This window comes from Phyllostomus hastatus, unplaced genomic scaffold (assembly GCF_019186645.2).
Source record: "Phyllostomus hastatus isolate PE091 unplaced genomic scaffold, TTU_PhHast_1.1 phas_scaffold_216, whole genome shotgun sequence".
NCBI classification, from domain to species: domain Eukaryota; kingdom Metazoa; phylum Chordata; class Mammalia; order Chiroptera; family Phyllostomidae; genus Phyllostomus; species Phyllostomus hastatus.
Genome location: NW_025334018.1, coordinates 4,817,183 through 4,839,277, shown reverse-complemented (window position 1 = coordinate 4,839,277; position 22,095 = coordinate 4,817,183). Strand labels below are relative to the sequence as shown.

Below are 22,095 nucleotides of genomic sequence, written 5' to 3'. Positions count from 1 at the left end.
AGATACAGCGGGGCACCAAGGTGGCAGCTTGGAAACCTCAACACAGGCTGAATTTGAGTCCTCACTGGCTCCCCCGCCAGGCCTTTTTGTGCAGGACACAAATTACATGACTGTTCCCAGCAGCCCTGCCTGCCTAGGGTACCTCCAAGGAACACAGCTTTATCACACGACACAGACATACCTCAGAGGTACTGTGGTTCAGTTTCAGGCCAGTGCAATGAAGTGAATATCACAATAAAGAGAGTCACACAAATGTTTTGGTTTCCCAGTGTATATAAAAGTTATGTTTATACTACAGGGTCTGGCAGAAGTAACGCCTGCTTGAGTGCGGTTGGTAGGGTAATGATAATGGTGTAATAATTCATAGTTTTAACTTGAACATTTCACCTAAAATTTCATATGGTGTGCTTCAGTGTAATATTGTTATGTTAAAGAGTTACATGCTTATGATTTTGTAATTAAAATGGCACAGTATTTGTGCTGGATCCTGTATATTGTAGTCTATTAAGTGTACAATAGCATTATGTCTATTAAAAAAGCAATGTACATACCTTAATTTAAAATATTTTATTGCTGCATTTTCAGAAAGGTGCATGGTTACAAACTGTAAATAAGTGTATCCAAAGCAGACAGAGCCTCGTGTCACACGTTGGCAGGCCCTCTTGGAACAAGTGAAAAAGAGCTAAGTAAAAGGACACCAAGTTCCTGGGTTTCCTCTGTCCACATGGTTGCCCTGTCCACTTTAAAGATGAGTAAGAAGTTGCAAAATGCAATTTTTTCATCTTGTAAATAAAGATTCAGTGAGAGCCCTGGCTGGGTATCTCAGTTGGCCGAAGCATCATTCCAGTACAAATGACCAAGGTTGCAGGTTTGATCCCTGGTCAGGGCTCATACAATAATTGTAAGTAAATGCATAAATAAGTGGAGCAATGAACTGATGTTTTTCTCTCTCTCTCTCTCAAATTAAAAAAAGAAAGATTCAGTAGACTTTTCAACTGAATTGTTTTATAGAAAATTTTTAAAAATAAAATACTTTACTGTTAATGCTAACCATCACCTGAGCAACCAGCGAGCTGTTGCTGGTGGAAGATCTTACCTTGAATTTGTAAAAAATGCGATAAAATGAGGTATGCCCGTACTGGACCATCTCCTACATCTCATCTAGCCCTAGTATACTTCAGTTCTTCAGATCTACCTCTCTCCTGGCCTCTCTCCTGGGCTAGTCTGTTGGGCTCTGTATTTTTTTGTTAGATATTTTATTGCAGCTATGAAATCCATTAAAACTGAGTATCTAAGTAAACTGAAATGACTTCCTCTGATTTGCTATGAATAAGGAATTTCCCCAGGGCAGAGAATGAATCTCATCCACCAAAGCAATAAAGTTGGTTCCTGGTACACAAAAGGCACTCCCTCAGTACATGCTTCTTGAAAGAAAGAATAAATAATGGCAGAATAGGTACTCTGGCCAGCCAGAAACAACTCAGAATGCTGCAGAAAATATGAAAACCCTTTTTAAAGTATATCAGTAAACAAATAATTTAGTAAGAAATATTCAGAAGCAAAATTTAAATAAAAATAGGGATCCAGCAAAATAAGAGGAGTTTTGAAGTTGGCTTTTGCTTTCAGGGCATTTGCCAAAATTAGTGAAATTAAGCTTCTATTTTCACTGCCACCCAGGGTAAAAAAAAATGCAGAAGATAAAGCCCAAGATCTTCTCTAGGTAGGAAGTTTATTGAGAAAAATATCCTCAATCCCTGCATAAACCTGAGATTTCAGAAGTCTTGTCTATAAAGTGAAGGTGAACTAGAGATAATTCTATGCGTATACTCAAGGAAATTTGCTTTTTTTGAATCTGGATGCTTAGTAGAGGAGAAAAAACTACTCCCCAATAATTGAACAGCAAACCAATCCCCTCTCAGTTGTGCATCTAGAGTTCACAATGCAGGGTGATCCAAAAACCTTCGAATTAAGATTTTGTTTAAAACAGCCCCAGTAGGGAGTTCCATAGGCACCTGATGGAAGCAAATGCAGATCTGCCCTACAGAACCTTATCTTCAACCTAAATGCCTCAACATATTTACACAGATAAAATTTCCAGAAACGTGAGCTCACAGTCAAAAAGCACAAAACACACAAGAAAATCAGGCACCATGATCCAGGGAAAAAAACAGAGATCAGGATTAGTCCCCCAAAGACTCCAATATTGACAGAACATAAAATTGTTCTGGCTACAGAACATAAAATAAATGTGCGATATTTTTAACAATAAAATAAGGAGGTGATATATTAGCAAAGAGCGAGAGACTAATGAAAAACAGCAAGTATATCTGAGGAAAAAACAAATATTGAAATGAAATGTAATAGAAATTAAAATAAAATACAATAATAGAAATTTAAAACTCAATGAATGTATTTAAGCACAAACTAGATATAGTTGAAGGCACAATTAGTGAACCAAAGACTAAACTATCCGGAAAGACAGAGATGGAAAATGCGGAACAGGTTAAGAGACGGGGAGGAGAGAGTGACAAGCTCTAACAGTCTAACAGAGAAAGAAAGGAGAGGAGAGAGATGCGGGATAATAGACCTAAGGATGAGAACTTTCCAAAACTGAGGAGAAACACCAATCCACAGGTGCAGGAAGACTAAGGAATCCCAAACGGGTTAAATACAAAGAAATCTAAACTTAGGGACATAATAATGAAACTATAGAAATATAAAGACAAGGGAAAAATCTTAGAAGTAATATAGAGATTGTAATAACTATGTGTGGCATCAGAAGGGTATGAGACATTGGGGGGATCACTTCGTAAGTTATTTAAATGTCTAATCACTATGTTGCACACCTGAAACTAATAAAATGCTGTATGTCAACTGCAATTCAAAAATAAAAATGTTAAAGAAGTAATAGAGAGCAAAGAAGAATTGGTACTAAGGAGTAAAAAATAGACTAATGGCTCAGTTCTCAAAAACAAAAGTAGGAGGTAAAAGAAAGTAAATAACTTCTTAAATGAGCATTGAGAAAATAACTGTCAACCACCAAAATATCTTTCAGAACAAGTTCAAAATAAAGAGAAACAAAAACCTAAGAGAATTTGCCCTGGCTGGTGTGGTTCAGTGGATTGAGCACCAGCCTGTGAACCAAAGGGTAATCGATTCTCTTCCCAGTCAGGGCACCTGCCTAGGTTGCAGGCCAGGTCTCCAACAAGGGGCACATGAAAGGCAACCACACAATGATGTTTCTCTCCCTCTTTTTCTCCCTCCCTTCCCCTGTCTCTAAAAATAAATAAATAAAATCTTAAAAAAAAATACCTAAGAGAATTTGCCACCAAATGATAGAAAATGTTTAAAGATAAATTTTAAACAAGAAAAATTGAGCAAAATAAGTGATAAAATGTGTGGCTAGTTATATACTAACTGCATAAAATGATAATGATGATGACTTAATGGGGCCAAACAAAAAGAGAGAGAAATAAGCAAGATCCTGGTACTTGACAAAAACAGTGAATAAGTCAGAAAAGGGGTGATCAGAATTAAGGTATTGTAAGGTCTTCATTTATTCAGTAGAAGGGAAAAAATACTGAATTACTTTACACTTTAATGAATATGATATACATGTGAACATATACAGGGTAACCACTAAAATAATGGGAATAGAATGTATTCCTGACTTGCAGACCAATAACGAGGAAAAATGGAATGAGAAAAAAATTGCTTCAATCAATCATGATAAGAAAAGGAAACATGTAAAAATATGGAAAAATAAAGAGCACAAAATAAAATGGTAGGAATAAACAAATATACAAGTTACTCCAACATACTTAAATGAACTAAATGTTCCAATTAAAAGAAAAAGATCATCAGATCAGATTTTTAAAATCCACATATGGTCACTGGAAGGTTGACAATAGAAGAATGAAAAAATATATATGTCATGCATGTATTAACCAAACAAAAGCTGATTAATATAAAATATGTAGCATGTAAAAATTATTATTAGAGATAAAAATAGATGTTATATATTAATATAAAAATGTCCTGAAGACATAACAATTCTTAATTTATTTGTAACTAAAAATATAGCTTCAAAATTATATAAAGCAAATATTAACAGAATTACCAAAATAAATTAATAGATTTGTTAGGTAGAAGTTACCAAAAAGTAGGAGGAGTGGGAGGAGTTCCACAGCACTCAAAGAAAAAGTCCACAGGTAACTTGGGACTAACTGCCTGCCTCTGGTCACTATCTGTTTTATGAAAGAGCCCACAATGCTTGCAGAAAAAGCCCATAAATAACTTTGGGTAACTGCCTCAACTTTGATTAACTGCCTCCGGTCATGTATCTGTTTTACAATGGATGACAAGACGTGGTTTGGATCGAGATAGGGACTGGAGTTAACAGCCCCCTACACATACCTACATTTAGGAAGTCACATCCCCCAAGAGGAAACTGGCACCTTTAAGGACCAATCACTGTGTAACTGTCTCGCCCATCTTACAATTATTTAAGTCCTCAGGACAAAGGACCTGAGGCCATGCTGCCCATACCTTGCCCTGCCTTTACCTGTGCCTCTCTAATCCTATGATAATATTACTCCAGAAGTATACAAAGAAAGGAAAGGCACAAATTATCTTTAAGAACCAAAAAAGGGGGAAGTATAATTACAAATGTTTCAAAAATATAGGTAATAAGAGTACATAGTAAATAACTTCATGTCAATAAATTTTAAAATGTAAATAAAATAGTTAAATTCTTGATTAGCGCACAAGAGTGCACACAAGAACTGATACACGAAAGAATAGAAAGGCTGAGTAGCTCAATAATTGCATCAATGATTTAAGCTCTTACAACTAAGAAAACTTCTGCCAAATTTTACCAATGACATTTATGAAAAGCATTCAAGGAATAAATTTCAGCTTTCTATATACTATACTAAAGTTTAAAAACAGAAAAAATCGCTGCGAACCAGGCTTCGCAGGTTCGATTCCCAGTCAGGGCACATGCCTGGGTTGCAGGCCATGGACCCCAGCAACTGCACATTGATGTTTCTCTCTCCTTCTCTTTAGGGGGGAGGGTGGGAGGGGGAACTGGATTGGGAGTAAAAAGGAGAAAACTGTATATGAACAATGATTAATAAAAAAATAATAAATAAATAAAAATTAAAAATAAAAAAAAAAACAGAAAAAATCTCTCTCCAACTCATTTTATAAGGCCAGTATACCCTTTGTAGACAAACTTGACAAAGACCATACAAGATAGGAAAATTACACACCAGTCTTACTTAAGAATACAGATATAAAAATCTAAAATGCAGTACTAGCAAACCCAATCCAGCAACATATAAAAACTGACATGTAGCATCACCCAGGTGAATTTCTCCCAAGAATGTAAGTTTAGTTTAAGAAGAAAATAAAGTTATATAATTTATTTCATTAATGGATAAAAGAAGAATGTTCAATAATTATCTTAACATATGCCAAAAAAGCATTTTTAAAAAGTTGATCCAGTCATGATTTTATTTTATTTTTTTAAGATTTTGTTTCTTTATTTTCAGAGAGGGGAAGGGAGGGAGAAAGAGAAAGAGAGAAACATCAATGTGTGGTTGCCTCACATGTGGCCCCCACTGGGGACGTGGCCTGCAACCCAGGCATGTGCCCTGACTGGGAATTGAACCTGCAATGCTTTGGTTTGCAGCCCACGCTCAATCCACTGAGCTACGCCAGCCAGGGCTCCAGTCATGATTTTAAATAAAAACTCAGAAAACTGAGAATAAAGAAAACTCCTCTTTTGAAAAAAGCCTACAGCAAATACTTATGATGAAACATTTGGATGAATGGATGAATGGATGGATGGATGGATTTATTTATTTATTTATTTATTTAACAAAATTTTATTTTTCAAAATATACAGCTGGCGGGGCCTGTTGTTCATTCATCTTCACCGGCAGCGGGTGCATCCCCAACTTTGGTGTTTTTGGTAAATCACTTGAGCTCTGTGCTTTGAAACTAGATTTAGGTCCTTTACTAAGGAGCTCCTGAAAGGCTGCCCTGGCTAAGGAACCGCAGATCTTCAGTCTCTCAGAAGACAACTGCTGGGGTTATAAGCTTATGCTTGGGGACTTCCTTACAGAGTTTGTCATGTGTTGCTTTGTCAAATAAGACCAGATTATTGAGCTTGTCCCAAACTTTGCCTTTGAACCACTTCTTTTTGGCCTTCCCCCCAGATTTGTTCACTGGGTTTTTATCTTTCTTGGACAACTCCAGAATCTTCCTTCTTGTTGTTGTTGGACAGCAGAGTGAAACTCAGAGAGCACCTACTACCACTGCTGCCTCCATAAGATGTTGGACCAATGATGAAACATTTAAAAGAATTCCTTGTAAGGTCAGAAACTAAGACCTGGCCAGGTAGCTCAGTTGGTTAGTGTCCTCCCACTATGCCAAGGTTGCTGATTGAATCCCCAGTCAGAGAACATATAAGAATTAACCTGTGTATGCACCAATAAGTGGAACAATAAATCAATGTTTCCCTGTCTCTCTATCTCCTTTCCTCTCTGAGATAAATAAATTAAAAAAGAAATTTAAGATCAGAAACTAAACAGGAATACCCACTGTCACTTCTATTTAACAAGGCACTAGCAAGATACTAAACGTTCTTTCCAGCGCAGTAGGAGGGGGGAAAAGCGTAAATATTTCAAAAGAAAAAGCAAAACTTCAATTATTTGCAGATTGAAATAATTGAATCTGAAAGAAATTCAAAAGAATCTAAATGACTAGAAATAATATAGCCCTGGCTGGTGCAACTCAATGGACTGAGTACTGGCCTGTGAATGGAAAGGTAATCAGTTCAATTCCCAGTCAGGGCATAGGCCTGGGTTGTGGGCCAGGTCCCCAGTTGGGGGCGTGCAAAGGGCAACCTATCAATGTTTCTCTAGCATGTCAATGTTTCTTTCCCTCTTTCTCCCTTCCTTCTAAAAAATAAATAAAAATCTTTAAAAAAATAAACCTTCAGTGATGCCACAAATATGATTTTTCCATTGCCCCAAATAAAATATCTCATTAAAAAGGAAATAATACAAGTTTATTTCAATACAAAACTTAATTACAAAGAGGAGAGAAATCTTGTCACATACCATAACATGAATGAAACTCAAGCACATTATGCTAAGTCAAATAAGCCAGTCCCAAAAATATATACTGTATGGTTCCACTTACAGGAAATATCTAATGTAGTCAAATTCACAGAAACAGGAAACAGAATGATGGTTGCCAGACACCAGGAGAAGGGTGAGATGGGAGTTCTTGTTTAGTGGCCATAGATGTACAGTTCTGCAAGATGCACAAGTTCTGGAGATCTGTCGTCCAACAATGTGATATACTCAACACTACTAAACTTCACAAACTGTACACTTAAAAATAGTTAAGATGGTAAATTTTATGTTATGTGTTTTACCACAACTAAGAATGTTTAAGTATCTAAAAACTTAATGACATTTCTATACCAATAAAAAAGAGAAAAAAAATATTTTTAAAAACATGTCATTTGCAATGTCAATAAATTGTACAATGAAATACTTACATGGTGAAATAATAACATGTTGTTCAAAGATGTTAAAGAAGGCATAAATAAATGGACATATAAACCATGTTCATGGATTAGAAGATTCAATATTCTTGACAAGGTGATCTATAGAGTCAATGCAACGTCAGTCAAAATCCCAACAAGTTGTTTTGTGGAATTTAACAAGCTTGCTCCAAAGTTTATATTTAGAGGGCCAAAAATAGCTAAGATAGCCCTGAAAATGAAGGGCAAGATGGGAAATTTGTCGTACCAATTTTTTTAAATTTTTGTAATCTTTATAAAGTATAAAATTTTTTAAAAGATGGCATTGTATTGGATAGAAATAGACCAGTCAAGCAGCTAAAGAAAAAAAGAGAGCTCAGAAACAGACCCACATATAAACTTATTACATAACTGGCATTATAGAGTGGGGGAGAAGGAATGAAATTTTTAATACATTTTTCTGGAATAATTGTTTATCTATGAGAGAAAAAAGAGATTTGACTCCTTCATCATACTATAAACAAATATATGGTGTCATTCCAATTATATAAAGCTCATGATAATGCAAAGCCACCTATTGTTTAGAGATGAAAGTGCATGTAGTAAAAACCATTAAAGAAAGAAAAAATGACATCACAACACAGCAAAGTGGTTTGCCCTGTCCTGGCAAATACCTAAGTCTCTGCCCTTTACAATGTAACAGGTGCACCAAAACAAAGAAATATGGGCCAAATGAAAAAAACAGATAAAAACTCCAGACAAAAAATTAAGTGACAAGGAGATAGCCAACCTATCAGATGCACAGTTCAAAACACTGGTAATCAGGATGCTCACAGAAATGATTGAGTATGAATGCAAAATAAAGGAAGAAGTGGAGGCCATGAAAAGTAAAGAAAATAAAGAAAAATATACAGGGAACCAACAGTGAGGGAAAGGAAACTGGACTCAAATCAACAATTTGGAATAAAAGGAAGAAATAAACATTCAACCAGAACAGAATGAAGAAACAAGAATTCAAAACAAATGAGGAGAGGCTTAGGAACCTCTGGGACAACTTTAAACATTCCAACGTCCAAATCATAGGGGTGCCAGAAGGAGAAGAGGAACAGCAAGAAGTTGAAAACTATTTGAAAAAATAATGAAGGAAAACTTCCCCAATCTGGCAAAGGAAATAAACATGCAAGTCCAGGAAGCTGAGAAAGTCCCAAACAAGATGGACCCAAGGAGGACCACACAAAAACACATCATAATTAAATTACCCAAGATTAAAGATAAGGAGAGAATATTAAAAGCATCAAGAAGAAAGGAGAGCATTACCTACAAAGACATTCCCATGAAGCTATTAGCTGATTTCTCAAAAGAAATCTCACAGGCAAGAAGGGGCTGGAAAGAAATATTTGAAGCCATAAAAGGCAAGGATCTACATCCAAGATTACTCTATCCAACAAAGCTATCATTTAGAATGGAAGGGCAGATAAAGTGCTTCCCAGATAAGGTCAGGTTAAAGGAGTTCATCATCACCAAACCCTTATGAAATGTTAAAGGGACTTATCTAAGAAAAAGAAGAAGATCAAAACTATGAACAGTAAAATGACAACAAACTCTCAACTGTCAACAACTGAACCTAAAAAAACAAACACAAAAACAAAACAAATTAAGCAAACAACTAGAACAGGAACAGAATCACCGAAATATCGATCACATGGGGGTTACCAATGAGAAGGAAGAGGGGAGAGATTGGGGGGAAAGATACAGGGAATAAGAAACATAAATGGTCCGTACAAAATAGGCAGGGGAAGGGTAAGAATAATATGGGAAATGGAGAAGCCAAAGAACTTAACACGCATGACCCATGGACATGAACTAAAGTTGGGGGAGGAGAATGATGGAGGGAATGGGGGTACTGGGCAGAGGGAATGCAGGGGAGAAAAAAGGAATGAGACAACTGTAATAGCATAATCAATAGACTATACTTTAAATATAAGTAAATAAAAAATGTTAAAAAAGAAAAGAAAGAAGAAATTAGAAACACAATGGCATGACTGGTTCCACTGAGAAGCAAGGAGATGGGACAGGGAAGACTATCTAGGGGCTTGAAAGACAATGGTAATGTTCATTTCTTAAACTGAGTGGGTTTTGTGTCATTGTTCGTATGTCTTAGATGTGTTCTATAAATCATTTTGTATACTCTCAATGTTATTAAAACATGTAAGAGAAAAAGATGAAGAAATGGCCGAAGTTTGCCATGATGAGAAAAGCACCAGTGAACTGACAGGGGAACGGTGCATGCTCCTTCCTAACCCAGAGTTTGCCCTGGATAAAGTAATGTCCTGTCATTTCGTCTTTTCGCTTTTGGTTGGGGTTAACACTACATACCACACAGAAATCTTCCGAGGATCACAAAAGGCAGTGGTGATGAAAGTGTCTTGTAAAAGTAAAAGGGCCATGCGAATGTGAAGTGGCATTATTCTTGACAATTTCAGGCTGCTTGCAGGAGAACAAAAGCCACAGCTTGTGACTCAGTCCCAAACCCCTCACTGGGGCCCGCCCTGGTTTACAGAAACCAGCCATGGTGAGCAGTCTGAGCTCCTCTCCACACCCGATCCCTCCCTTTCCAGGCTGCACTCACCAAATTCCATTGTAAATGTTGCTTCCTCCCACCCACCCACCCCCCAAAAAATACCCTTAAAAATCATACCCTCAAAGCCAACAAAAGATTTATTATTTGTTCGGGGCTTTGTTTTATTGTTTAAATCCATGTTCCTGTTTCCCACCACTACCATGGATGCACCTGGGTATTCAGCAGGTGCACTGCGAGCTTTTGTTGGTTCTCTTCAACCTCTTGTTGAGCTCACCCACCAGATCCCCGGAAATGAAGGGTTAGGGCTTTCCCTGAGCCCTGCCTGTGGCAGTGGGCCTTTGACCACAGAAGCAACCCCTCCTTCCTCTTTGGATGAAGATCTCGGTTCAGAAAGCTCTGAAAGCAGGGGGAGAGGAAGGGCAGGATTCAGAATTTCTCTTTGCAAACCGTGGGCTTGTTCATGGGAGGTGTGTCTAAGGTGTAGCCTAGCTGCTTTATTTGTGGGTTGACTGCTGGAAGCCAAAAGGTTCCCCTGCTGACACCCCCTGGGCATCCAAGCTCTATCTTCCTCTTCACAGGAAGGTCTCCTTGATGGCCAGGGTTGTGGGGCCACCACCATTGGCCCCTCCTTAGGGGTTCAGGAAAACACCCCAACTCTCCCCACCACACCTTGCTTTCTGCCCACATGAGGGCGCTCGCTCCACACCCCAATTACCAGTCACTGCCGGCCTGAGGTATTTTCCAAAGAGACTTGAATAGAGCCAAGGCTTGCACAGGACTGGGCAGACCAGGAGCTGGAACCTGGGTCCCTTCCTGTGGTCCAACCATGCAAGTCTCTACTCCCTGCAAGGCAGAGGAGACAACTAGAGAAGGAAGGACTCCAAAAGGTGATGGTTCCAGCCTTCTCAGGAAGTCCCCACCCCAGGGAGGAAAAAGAACTACTTCCACAAAGTTAGGCCCCCAGGGAAGTGGGAGATAAGAGGGGAAGATGAACACAGTCTTACCCTGAAGTCCCCGGAACCTACAGGGGAACTTGCTTGGTTCAGACCAGGCCTGGAGGGGACAGAACTGTGACAAATGCTGCACTGCCCTGAGACAGTTTACTCTTTTGCCCCCTACTCCCACCTTCTCCCTGCAAACACTAATAATGCAGACAGTGCTGATGGGGCCTGGGGTCTGAGAGTCAGTCTTGACTCCAGGAAATAGCCAGAGTGATTCCTTCTGCTGAGGCTGCAGGGGTGGGCAGGGCTCTATACTGACAGAAAGGCTTGAAGCTGCGGTTTGCCCAGCTCCAGGGACCCCTCTGTCCCTCCCTGCCCCACCCCATGACTCATGTGTCCCTGCAGCTGCCAGCTCCCCAAACCGCCACCCCAACTCAAAGGATGATGTCCCTGAATGCAGGGACAGGCTGCTAAAGCATGCCTCCCACCTTAGACCAGGCGTGGGCAGCTGCAGTAAACTCAGCCATCCTCAGGGGTCTCAGAAAGAACATCCCAGGCCAGGCTTTGGGTATGCCACATGTGTCCTCTCAGCCCCCACTTCACGGTGGTGAGAAAGTGAGCTGGCCAGCCCAGGGCCCTCCTGGCTCTTCTTCTCTCACCACACCCAGAGCAAAACACACCTTCTGGAACCCTGCTAGCACTGTCTCTGCCCCACGCTGGACCCTTCACAGCCTGGCTCAAGCACCATTTCCCTTTCCAAGCCCATCCAGAACCCTCTCTACTGGACCGTTTGCACCTTTCCTTAAGAGGGCTTTGTCCAGAGTGGGCACCTTTTCTAATTCACGTAATGGCACCTTAGGAGCTAGCAGTAACCTTGTCAGAGTTAGATCCACCATCCTATGGATCCTCCCACCAGCTCCCCTGGCCTGGCGAGTCACTGAGTCACTCCCGGAGCATTCTGAACAAACCCTCTGCCGGCTGGGACAGCGCCAAGCAGAGGAGGAAGCAGAACTCATTGGAAAGCGAGGACACATGATTAAAGTTGACAAAAATAGGTATATATTTATTGTACAATTACCCACCACTGGACTGGACTTAAGCCAACTAGAGGGTGCCTCTACCTTCCCAATTTATTCTTAGCCACTGAGAGCTCACGGTAGAACACAGCCAAGGCTCCTGAAAAGTGATATGTTCCTGGAAGTTCACCACCTGGTCCCGTTCTGGTGCAGGCCAGCCGTTGGCATTCCACTTTGGGACTTCTGCAGCCTCCAAAGTGCTGCAGTGAAAAATTCAGACTCGGTGGTGATGAGAACCTGGGTTCTCTCTCTTTCCCCCTCCCAGGCGGCCCTCTCTCCTGTAAATGGCTCAAGAGGGTACTCACTTGTCACCAGAGATCCCAATGCACCTTGGGTTCACCTCTCCTTTGCGCCTGCCCCTCACTCAGAGGGAGTGAATGCCAGGCTGAGAGTATCCCCCACCCCTTCAGGGGAGTGGACCTATGAGCTCAGTAAGGCCAAGGCATATGAACTAGGACCCCAGCATGCCAGTCAGATGCATTTAGCACCTCCCCCTTTCTAATCTGCTTCTAAAGGGCAAGAGGTAGGAAGAGCTAAGGAGGATGGGTGGTTTGGGGATTCGAAGGAACAGATAGGGCTGCAGCTGGAAACCGTCCTCCAAGGGTTCCAAAAGAAGTAGGGAAGTGTCGGGTGGGGGGAGTGGAGGCTGCACACCCAGCCCTTCATGCACAGCCTCACAGGGCCACACACCACAGGCTGACACACCCAAGAAGTGCCCTCTCACACTCCAGAAAAACCTATGGTGGGAGCCACACCACTGGAAGCCTTAGCCAGGATCCAGCCCACACTCCTAACTCCTGCACAGACCTGCCCAGTCTGGATCCCACACAGTGGACCTGGGCGGTGCAGCTGCACCAGCCCCAGGGTGGCCGAGGGACAGCCAACCTGGCCAGAAGTCACCTTCTAGCTGCAACCAAGCCAAAGGGAGCATGGAGGGGATGCACTGAGTAGTCGACCTGCCTGCAGCCACTGGCCAGGGGTGCACCACGCCCCACCCCATGGTTTGCACAACACCCACCCGGCCCATTCAACTTTTTCATGCCTCCTGCTCCAGAGCTGTTGAAGAAGGCAAGGGAGGGAGCTGGTGGGAAGGTGGGGGACCCAATGGAGACCACTGCTCAGTTTGCCTGCCTTGGTGACAAGTGACAAGCAGTGTGTGTGTGTGTGTGTGTGTGTGTGTGTACATGTGTAGGGGGAAGGTGGAAAAGGGTGCCCCACAGAAGGTGTTCAGGCTCAAACCTAGATGGGGGTAGGGGTGTAGCCAGTGATATGATTTAAATTTTGAAGGACTTCTGCAACATCTACCCACCAGCAAAAATAAATTCCTACTACCACCCAACTTCCTCCTTCCACCCCCACCTTGGAATTCTACTTTCTACCTGGAGCTTTAGGATTAATGAGCCCGCCTGCCTGTAAGCATCACTAGTTACTGCCCCTCCACCGAGGGTAATGGCAGGGGTGGGGGTGGGATTTGCTGCTACCCAGGGAGGAATGGAGGAGAGGGAAGAGGGCTGCCAAGTTTGCCCATCTTTTTTTTAAATGTATTGATTTTAGGGAGAGAGAGGAAAGGAGAGGGAGGAGAGAGAAATAATTTGTCCCACTTATTGATGCATTCATTGGTTGATTCTTGTATGTGCCCTGACCAGGGATTGAACCCACAACCTTGGTGTACCAAGTCTATGTTTTAAACAACTAAGTGACCTGGCCAGGGACCACGTTTGCCCTTCTTTTTTTTTATTATTTTGTCTTATTTTTCATTTTGTTTTGGCGGAGGCAGGGCAGGGGGAGTTGTTATGTTTTGTTTTTGCCCTTCTTGTTAGTGTCGTCAGAGGAAACTCCTGTGAGCAGGGTAAACTCCACTACCGCCAGGTACCACACCCCAGACAACCCCAGTGTCCTCACTCTCAAAGCACTTTCCCCCTTAGCTTTCTCTGCATCTGAGCAGCATCCGTGGAGGGCAAGCAAAAGCCTGGCCCCACTTCCCCATTTTCCAGCACGGCAAAACTAAGCCTGGAGAAGCTCAGTGCGGTCCACAGTGAAGAAGACCAGGAAGAGGAGTGGGAGCGCAGGGCCCTAGCTCCCGGAGGCTCTCAACCCACTCGAGGAGAAGCTCTGCCTTGCCCCACCCCACCCCCAGCCAAGGTGGACAAAACGTCTTCAAAACTAGCCCCCAGACACCTGGAGTGGGAAAATCTTTATTTCCGCTGGTGGAAGGGAAGGCTGAAGCGGGGTCCATTTGGGAGGGAGGGGGTGATAGGGCTGCTGAGCATCTGCGGAAGGAGCTGTAGAGGCCGGGGCAGCGGCTGAGCCCCGTCATTTGTGGTCCTCCAGGAAGAAGTCATTGTAGGCCATGCACAGCGTGGTCAGGAACACCGAGTACTCCTTAAAGTCGATCTCCTGGTCGCAGTTTTTGTCAAGGCTCTTCATCAGGTCATCGATACTGCCCTCCTGCATCTTCTTGGAGAGCCCAAGTACAGGGACACGTCAGCCAGCCCTCTCGGCCCTGCCCCACCGCTGCAGGTGCCTCCCGCCCCTGGAAAGGCAGCCCCACGGTGACCCCCATTGACCCCCACCTGAGTCGACAACACTCTGAGCATCTGGACCCCCGGTCCCTCCCCAGCCCACACCCAGCACAGGGTCTGGCACCAAGCAGGGGTGTGGGGGCCTGATATTTGAACTTAAATAAATTACAGTAGGAAGGCAAGGCCACCCGCCCTTTCCCTCACCACTTTCCACCATCCAGATTTTATATGACACCTGACAGGAACACCTTGGTGACGCTGTGGCATTGAGCATGATCCGAGTCTCTGATTTATGCTGTCCCTTTGGCGGATAGGTGAGGATGGACCCAGACTATACGCATCTCTCCACGACAGCAGCGTGTGGGAGCTGAGGAGACGCAGTACCCTTCCCTGCTAGCAGAACTTGCAGGGCAGCTGGAGGGAGATGAGTGCCTGGCACCCAACCGTCATCCCTGTCTGGTCCCCTGCCCTCCCAGCCCAGTCCCACCAAGAGAACGGAGACAGGGCCCTGGAGCCGTGCAGGAAGAAAACACAGACACCCTGCCCTCCCCTCTTCACAGGGTGAAGCTCCAGCTTTTCCACAGGAGACAGGACGTCGGGATGTACAGAGATGGAAACAGCTTCTCTGTGACGCAATCCTTGTCCCCAGTCTGTGCTCCTGTTGTAGCCAGACCCTCCCCAGGGCCTCTGTCCTCCTGTAATTAACCCCTACTGGCCCTGCGGCCCCTCCCTCGGCCCTCATTAACTCCAGGATGCAGAACATCTGGCAGGAAGGCCGGAGAGTAGGCCTGGTGACACACACACACCTGCTTCAGTCCCCTGCCCCCTGCCCACAGGGGCACACTTCGGGGAGCTCCTCTCTGGGGAGGCCCACCAGGGCTCAGTATGTGACTGAACTTTAAAGGAAAAGGGAAGAGTGATACACAGGCCTTGCCTGGAATTCCAGCTCAGCCTCTCACGGGTCAGATGTCCCTAAACAAGTCATATAATGTATCTGAGCCTCAACTTTTTTAACTGTAAAAAAAATACCATAACTACTTTATAGTCCGTCCCCTCTGCCAGTTGCCTCTCTCCCAGCATCTGCATCTGGCAACAAGCAGTTCTGTCTCCTTCCAAACCCGTGTTCACAAACTTGCAGAGCTATCCTTTTGGTTCCTGTGGCAGCACCAGCTGAGAGTGGTGCATGTGGGGGCTCTGCCCTTGAGCTGTGCCCAGCCCGGCCTAGACCCCCTGGGTCCCCTCATCCCCTGCAATGCCTCACTTAGGCTCTGCCACCCCTGTGTGGGCCTGGCCTCCAATCAAAGACTCCTTGATTTCATTCTCTAAAGCCTCCACAGACTTTCTTCTTCCCAGTGAAATCCGACTGACCCCGCAGCCTGGAGATCTAGAGTCCTGCGGGCCTAAGGCGCTCACCTTCTTCCTTTGGTTTCTGTCCCTTTTGGCCACCCTGCTCCTGGCTGAGACTAGAGTACCCTGGGGGCAGGCGTGTGTCCCCTCACTCTGGGTCTCTATGGAGGCAGGGCCGGGTCTCCCACCTCCACTGGAACGCCCCCCACCCCCGACAGTGGTATCAATGCTTCGGTGCTTCCTCTTTTCCTCCCTCCCCTCCCGTGGGGCCCACAGGAAACACACAAACTTGGGCGGGTGAAACGGCGGCCACCTACCTCGCCAAGACACAGCTCCTTCTTGATCAGCTCCTTCAGTTCCTTCCTACTCAGCGTCAGTTTGCTGCCCTCTCTCCCCGAATATTTGTGGAAAGTGGTGACCATCGTGGCCAGGGCCTTCTCAAGAGGGGTCTCCATGAGGGTGTGCAATTCTGGAGGGGGAAGGGAGGGGACAGGTCACATTTCTTGGGAAGCCAGGTCTTCTGCTGCCCCCTATCACTAGCCCATCTCCCAGACCCATCCCTCGAGGATCAGAGACTGGAATCCATGAGACCAAAATCCACCAACAGGTGGACTCAAATGTGTCACGGATGGTTCTAGTGAGAGCCAAGCTCAAGTGGAACAGTCAGAGTGCAGAGAGACCGGCTCCCGAAGGAGGCTGCACCCCGCCCCACTCCGGGGATGTTGAAAACGGGGTCTCGGGGCCGAAGTATGACAAGATGAACTCTCCAAAGGAAGAACTGGTGATAGATGACGGAGCAGATAAGGGGTCAGGATTTTCTCCCTGCCCCATCCAGCCTAGACATTCCTTTCCAGAGGCACCCTAGTCACCCTCCTTTGCCTCCTGTCCTATGTGGGAGTAGGGAACAGGGCAAGAAGAGAGTTCAGAGGTTGGAGGGGGCTAGAGCTGGACCCGGGAGATAAGACCTCAACAGGAAACAGAACAGAGGTGACTGGAGTTGTCCAGCTGGTCTCCAGTCTCTGGCCCAGAGAACTGTGCCCGGAGACTGGCCACAAGGCAGCAAAGGGGGTGCACTTATTGAATTCTCCATATCATTCTGAGAGGTGGATCCAGAGGTAGCATTGGATGGGGCCCTCTGGTTCATCAGCACAGCCACACCCACCCAAGTAAAGAGGCAGCTGGAGCTCCTGTGACTCAGACTTGAAAACCACTTCCCCCTTTGGGAGGAAGGAGGCGACACCCAGGGAACTTGGAGGCTGCAGGTAAATCTGTGCCGAGTCCAGAGCAAACAGGAAGAAGCTGCTGGCTCTCATTGTCAACCCAAAGACTGCCCCATGATTCTCGAACTGGACCTGTCCTTCACCTCACACCTGCCAAAAACCTCAGTTTCTCCCCACCTCCTGGAGACTCAGCCAGGACCAAAGTGGAGGCAACCACAGAACCCCTCTCAGGAAATGCTGAAAGCCACAGTTCAAATGCCCTGCTCACCTTTCCCTAAATAGATGCCTACTCATTGGGCCGGGTCTCCCTTGGTGGAGGTCATCGTGGCTTGTCACCCTCTGACCTCATCATCACCCAGCTTGCCCTACCATGTAGATGAGCAGGGAGATAAGAAAGGACTCACCAAGGAAAGACCAAACCAGAGAACTCTCGCAGCAAAAACAGGCTCCCTTCCACTTTTCTCCGCCTTTATTCCCTCTCTCCAGTCCCCAGGAAATTAGCAGAGGGGCAGGGCCAATGAGAAGGGGCCAGGGACATGAAGAGACCCAGGTCAGAGTCTCCTGGGACAGGGCTGGGGAGAAATCCCCTCTGCCAATCTTACCTTTCTATTTCCAAAGGCAGGGACGGCACACTGAGCCCCCTGAGACATACACATCATCAGCCCTGGAAGCTTTGTTTCCCCAACAGAAAATCAGAATTCACAATCTGATGGGTCAATAGGGCAGGAGAAAAAAAGCCAGGCTATCCCAGAAAGAAGACCCAAGAGGTGTGGACCAAACACTGGGTATTTCCCACGCCCTAGTCTGCTGTCCACTTGAGCCCTCCCAACCTCTTCAAGAGCAGAGCAGACACACCTGGAGATGAGAATTAGATGGGAAGATGTTTCTTGCCAAGGCGATGGTCTAGGTCATTAGGTAGTATAGAGCCTAAGGTTTTGAAATGGCTTTCAAATGAATGATTTCTTCTACACCTCATTCAACTTCCTGAGAAAAAATTGTCAGAGACTCTTGGAATGGAGGACTGTAAATCAGGGCCTGGGGAGGGGGTCCAGGGAAGGGTAGGTCCTGGTGATGGGATAGAGGTTTGGATTGTGGACAGCAAGTTCCAGGTGCAGTAATGAATGGGGTAGGGGTCAGGGAGAGTTGCTTTATCCCAAGAGAGACTCATTGTTCTACCATGAACCAGTCCAAGCCTGAGAACAGAACGGAGTAGGGGCTTAGCACCTGTGGCTGCTGCAGCCCCACCCGAGCTTGCCTGGGTCTTCTCTGCGGTCCCACTCCACACCTACCCCCAGCTGGCAAGGCCAGAAAGGCAGCGGGGACTGGTTGCCTAGCAACAGAAGTTTCCAAAGCAGAGTGTGAAACTGGAGGAGGCTCTGGGGAGGGCACTCCCCAGGGTTATGGGCAGACTTGGGGCAGGGCGGAAGGCAGAGAGAGAGGAGGGAAGAGGCAAACTTTTTCCTGGACCAAAGTTCTTCCAAAGTCTCTGTAATCACACTGAGGGAATATCTGAGTCACCTACCCCATTCTTCTAAAACTTGAAAGAAAAACAACACGATGAGAAGCAAAAGGGAAAGCTTAGAAGGTCAAGGGGACAAACCCCCCCCCTGCCTCTGGACCTGCCCTCTACTCAGCTCTTCCTTAGAGGTCCCCATACACCCAGGTGTGGCCTGGGAAGCTAACCTCGATCCCACTCACTGGAGGTTGGAGCTACTGCCCTTTAACCTATAGAAAAGTAACGCAGTGCCTGATATTTTGGGGGTGGGGAGAGCCTCAATTTTATTTATCAGATCATATGTCTGGAATTTTGTCTTCAGAACTGTGGTCGCCTCCCACTGTCTCCCTCACTCCCACTACAGCCCCTGTCCTCCACTCACCCCTTCCGAGCTGTTCCGTCCTTCTCTGAAGGAATGCGATCCCTAACTAATAACAGCTCTCACTCATCCCAGGACGTCTGGGACAAAGACAGGGGGTTAGAGAAGGACAATATTCTCAGGCCGTTGCCGACAGCCTGGTCTCCCTCTACATCGCCCCTCTGATCCGATCACATCCAGGAAGGACTCACTCATTCCTGAGGGTTTAAGCCGTGACCTGGAAGGAGGCACCAGGACCAAGCCCACCTCCACATCTCCCACGGCCTCCCCGTGACTCAGCCCCTTCCCCCACCGCACCCTCAAGGCGCACAAGCTTCATCCCAGATACCAACCAGGAGCAGATGTGACCTTCCACCCATCCCAGCCTTAGTCAGAGGTCCGGCTGGAGCCACCATTGGAGAGGTGGGAGTAGCAAATGCCCCAACTAAGATTCTAGAGCTGGCACAGTCCAAGCCTCTGGGAGTCCCTTTATCTGCCTTTGGTCCACTCAGAGTCAACTCCGTCTCACACACACACACACACACACACACACACACACACACACAGAGTCACACTACATCCCTCCCCCATCCTCCAGTTCTCTCCACAAAACTGCAGTTCAACTCCCTTAGCCCTCAGCCTCGACCCCATGCCCCTAGCGTCTTTCAGACCATTAGACTCATAGTTTTCAAAAATCTTTATTGAATTTGCTCAGCATCCTGCACACATCCGGAGGAGCCAGGGCGAGGCTTTGTGCTCACTGCCCACAGGGGAAACTCCAGCTGGCAGGCCCCCACCGCATCTGAGGGGCCCTCATTTCTTCCGGGGCAGCTTGTCGGGGAAGCCCTCGAAGAACTCGTTGCACATCATGGCGATGCAGGAGAGGAAGACACAGTACTCCTGGAAGTCCACCTCGTTGTCCTTGTTGCTGTCTAAGTTGCTCATCAGCTTCTGGAATGCTGCTTCATCTGTCCTTTTCTGCAAGGGGAAGAAGCTACAGGTAGACACCAGCACCCGAGGGATGGAGCCAAGACCAGACCAGGTGTCCACATGCAGGTGGGCTCAAGAAGGCGCAGCCAGTGCTGGGGCGTCCAGCTTTGGAACTCCAGCCTCCGGGACTAAGCTAGGAGGCTGGAGTTCCAAAGCTGGAACATATGTTACTTAGCTTCTCTGAGCATTGGTTGCCCTTCAGTTAATTTGTGCAAAGCCCCTGGCCAATTGTTGGGCCGGTAACCTGCCTGTTCATTCTCAGCCTCCTTTCTGCTGGGCGCCAGGAAGTGAGTGGTGGGTCCTCACTCTGTCTCCACCCCAGGCAACCAGAGCAAGCTCTCTGCCCCACCTTCCCCAACTCAACGTTAGGTGCCAGCTGAAGCCACCGCTCTGCAGAAAGACTGGTACCCCCCAGGGCCCTAACCCCTCCTCTGTGGGGGACGCCCCACAACGGAGACTCGTTCCCAGGCAGTAGTCACTCACCCCCAAGAAGCTGGGCATCTCCCGGGTCAGCAGGTCCTTTAGCTCTGACTTATTGAGCTTGAACTTGTCACCTTCCTTGCCCGAGTACTTGTGGAAGGTAGACACCATCACATCCAGGGCCTTCTCCAGAGGGTATGCCATGGTAGCAGTTGAGATCTGTGGGCAGGGGTCACAGAGGCCTCCTTATCTACCTCACCCCAGCTGTGTAATTAGAATGCCCGCCCCACTCCCATCACTCAAGGTACCCTTGGTGACATTCTACTCCCACCACAGGGGGAGCCCAGAAAGGTGGGGCTCAACTCCTGGGGGGAGCACAGTGGGAAAGGTGTGTTTTGGCAGCACACACTTGCAGGATCCACTGAACAGGCTCTGGGTTTCAGGCAGCAAACTCCCGGGGCCTCACTCAGTCCACTCAGCCCACAGCAGCCCGCCCGGCTCATTCTTCCCCCTCCCAACACTGGGCGAGGCTGCTGGAGCCTGCCCAGGAGCTTGTAGCGGAAAACACCAGCGGTCTAGTGTAGGGAGGGGCAGGGTGAGGTGGCAGAGGCAGGGATGCTGGGGAGGCCGAGCACCCATGGGCTGGGCTGCTGGGTGCTGGGCAGAGGCTCACGGACACTACCAGACAAAAGCTCGCAGTTGCCTTCTGCCTCTACTTTGCCTCCCACACCAGAGTATGCACACACAAGCCCATGCAAGCCAGCAAACACAAGCCAATGTGCACACCCACTGGTCACATGCACACCAAACATACTAGAGCAATTGAACGTACTATAGCTCAAATCCAGCCACCTGCACGCGTCTTTCTCTTTGCTTTCTCTCTTGCATATGCACGGGTGTGCACGCACACACATCCCACCCCAGAGCCTCCACCTTGGAATCTCACATCTGGACCTCATCAGCACATCTGGCCCCTACCAGCCACCTCTTTTTCTTGCCCTGAGCCTCAGCCTGCCACCCCTTGCTTGCCACTCAAGTGACCACAACTCACCAGTCCAAGAGAGAGGAAGCGCTGAGGAGAGAGGGTTGGGGAGACAGGAAGGGTGGGGAAAGCCCAGCGGTCTGACCTATTTATACCCCAGCCAGGCCCTGCCCATGGCAGCGGATGGGGGAGAGAGGGAGGCAGCCCTCTCGCCTGGGCCAATGTGGTGCATGCCAGGGCCCCCTCCACCAGCCCAGCCTGGAAACACAGTTCCCTGCCCTGAGGGGCCAAAGAGAGACAATGGGAGAGCCCAGTGGGCACAGGCAGGGGCCTCGATAAGGTGGGCACCCTCCCCCCACAATGTAAACGGCTCGGCCTGAGTTTTAGGTAGCTGAAGGAAGGGGCAGTCTATGCCTGGGAATGGGGGGCAAAGAATAAGTGGCCCCACCCAGCAGCTAGGAAAGGGGATCCAGGTGTGGTGGGTGATGGGTGGGAAATTGCCCTGGAAACAGGACTGCCCAGGAATTAAGGGACAGGACCCCAGGCTCAGTGATTGGGACAGCTCACAGCTGCCTTTCTCCCCTCCCCAAAGGGCTCTCTGC

The 22,095-nt window shown here is 46.6% G+C and overlaps 2 protein-coding genes across 4 annotated transcripts; both read right to left on the bottom strand.

Annotated features, from left to right (window-relative positions):
- Positions 1 to 14,374: 14,374 nt before the first annotated feature.
- On the bottom strand, positions 14,375 to 19,591 carry S100A5 (S100 calcium binding protein A5). 2 transcript variants are annotated; one of them, XM_045817195.1, is made up of 3 exons: positions 19,455 to 19,591; positions 16,346 to 16,497; positions 14,375 to 14,616 (listed from the first exon to the last, which is right to left on the bottom strand). In XM_045817195.1, exons 2-3 carry the CDS (start codon positions 16,481 to 16,483, stop codon positions 14,473 to 14,475), a joined length of 282 nt encoding a protein of 93 aa, XP_045673151.1. In that variant the 5' UTR covers positions 16,484 to 16,497; positions 19,455 to 19,591; the 3' UTR covers positions 14,375 to 14,472. The 2 variants fall into 2 exon arrangements, with proteins under 2 accessions (XP_045673151.1, XP_045673152.1); XM_045817196.1 differs by lacking the exon at positions 19,455 to 19,591 and adding an exon at positions 16,994 to 17,091.
- A 192-nt stretch (positions 19,592 to 19,783) lies between these two features.
- Positions 19,784 to 21,634, bottom strand: LOC123804591 (protein S100-A4). 2 transcript variants are annotated; one of them, XM_045816951.1, is made up of 3 exons: positions 21,563 to 21,634; positions 20,575 to 20,730; positions 19,784 to 20,079 (listed from the first exon to the last, which is right to left on the bottom strand). In XM_045816951.1, exons 2-3 carry the CDS (start codon positions 20,713 to 20,715, stop codon positions 19,915 to 19,917), a joined length of 306 nt encoding a protein of 101 aa, XP_045672907.1. In that variant the 5' UTR covers positions 20,716 to 20,730; positions 21,563 to 21,634; the 3' UTR covers positions 19,784 to 19,914. The 2 variants fall into 2 exon arrangements, with proteins under 2 accessions (XP_045672907.1, XP_045672906.1); XM_045816950.1 differs by lacking the exon at positions 21,563 to 21,634 and adding an exon at positions 20,921 to 21,044.
- Positions 21,635 to 22,095: the final 461 nt, after the last annotated feature.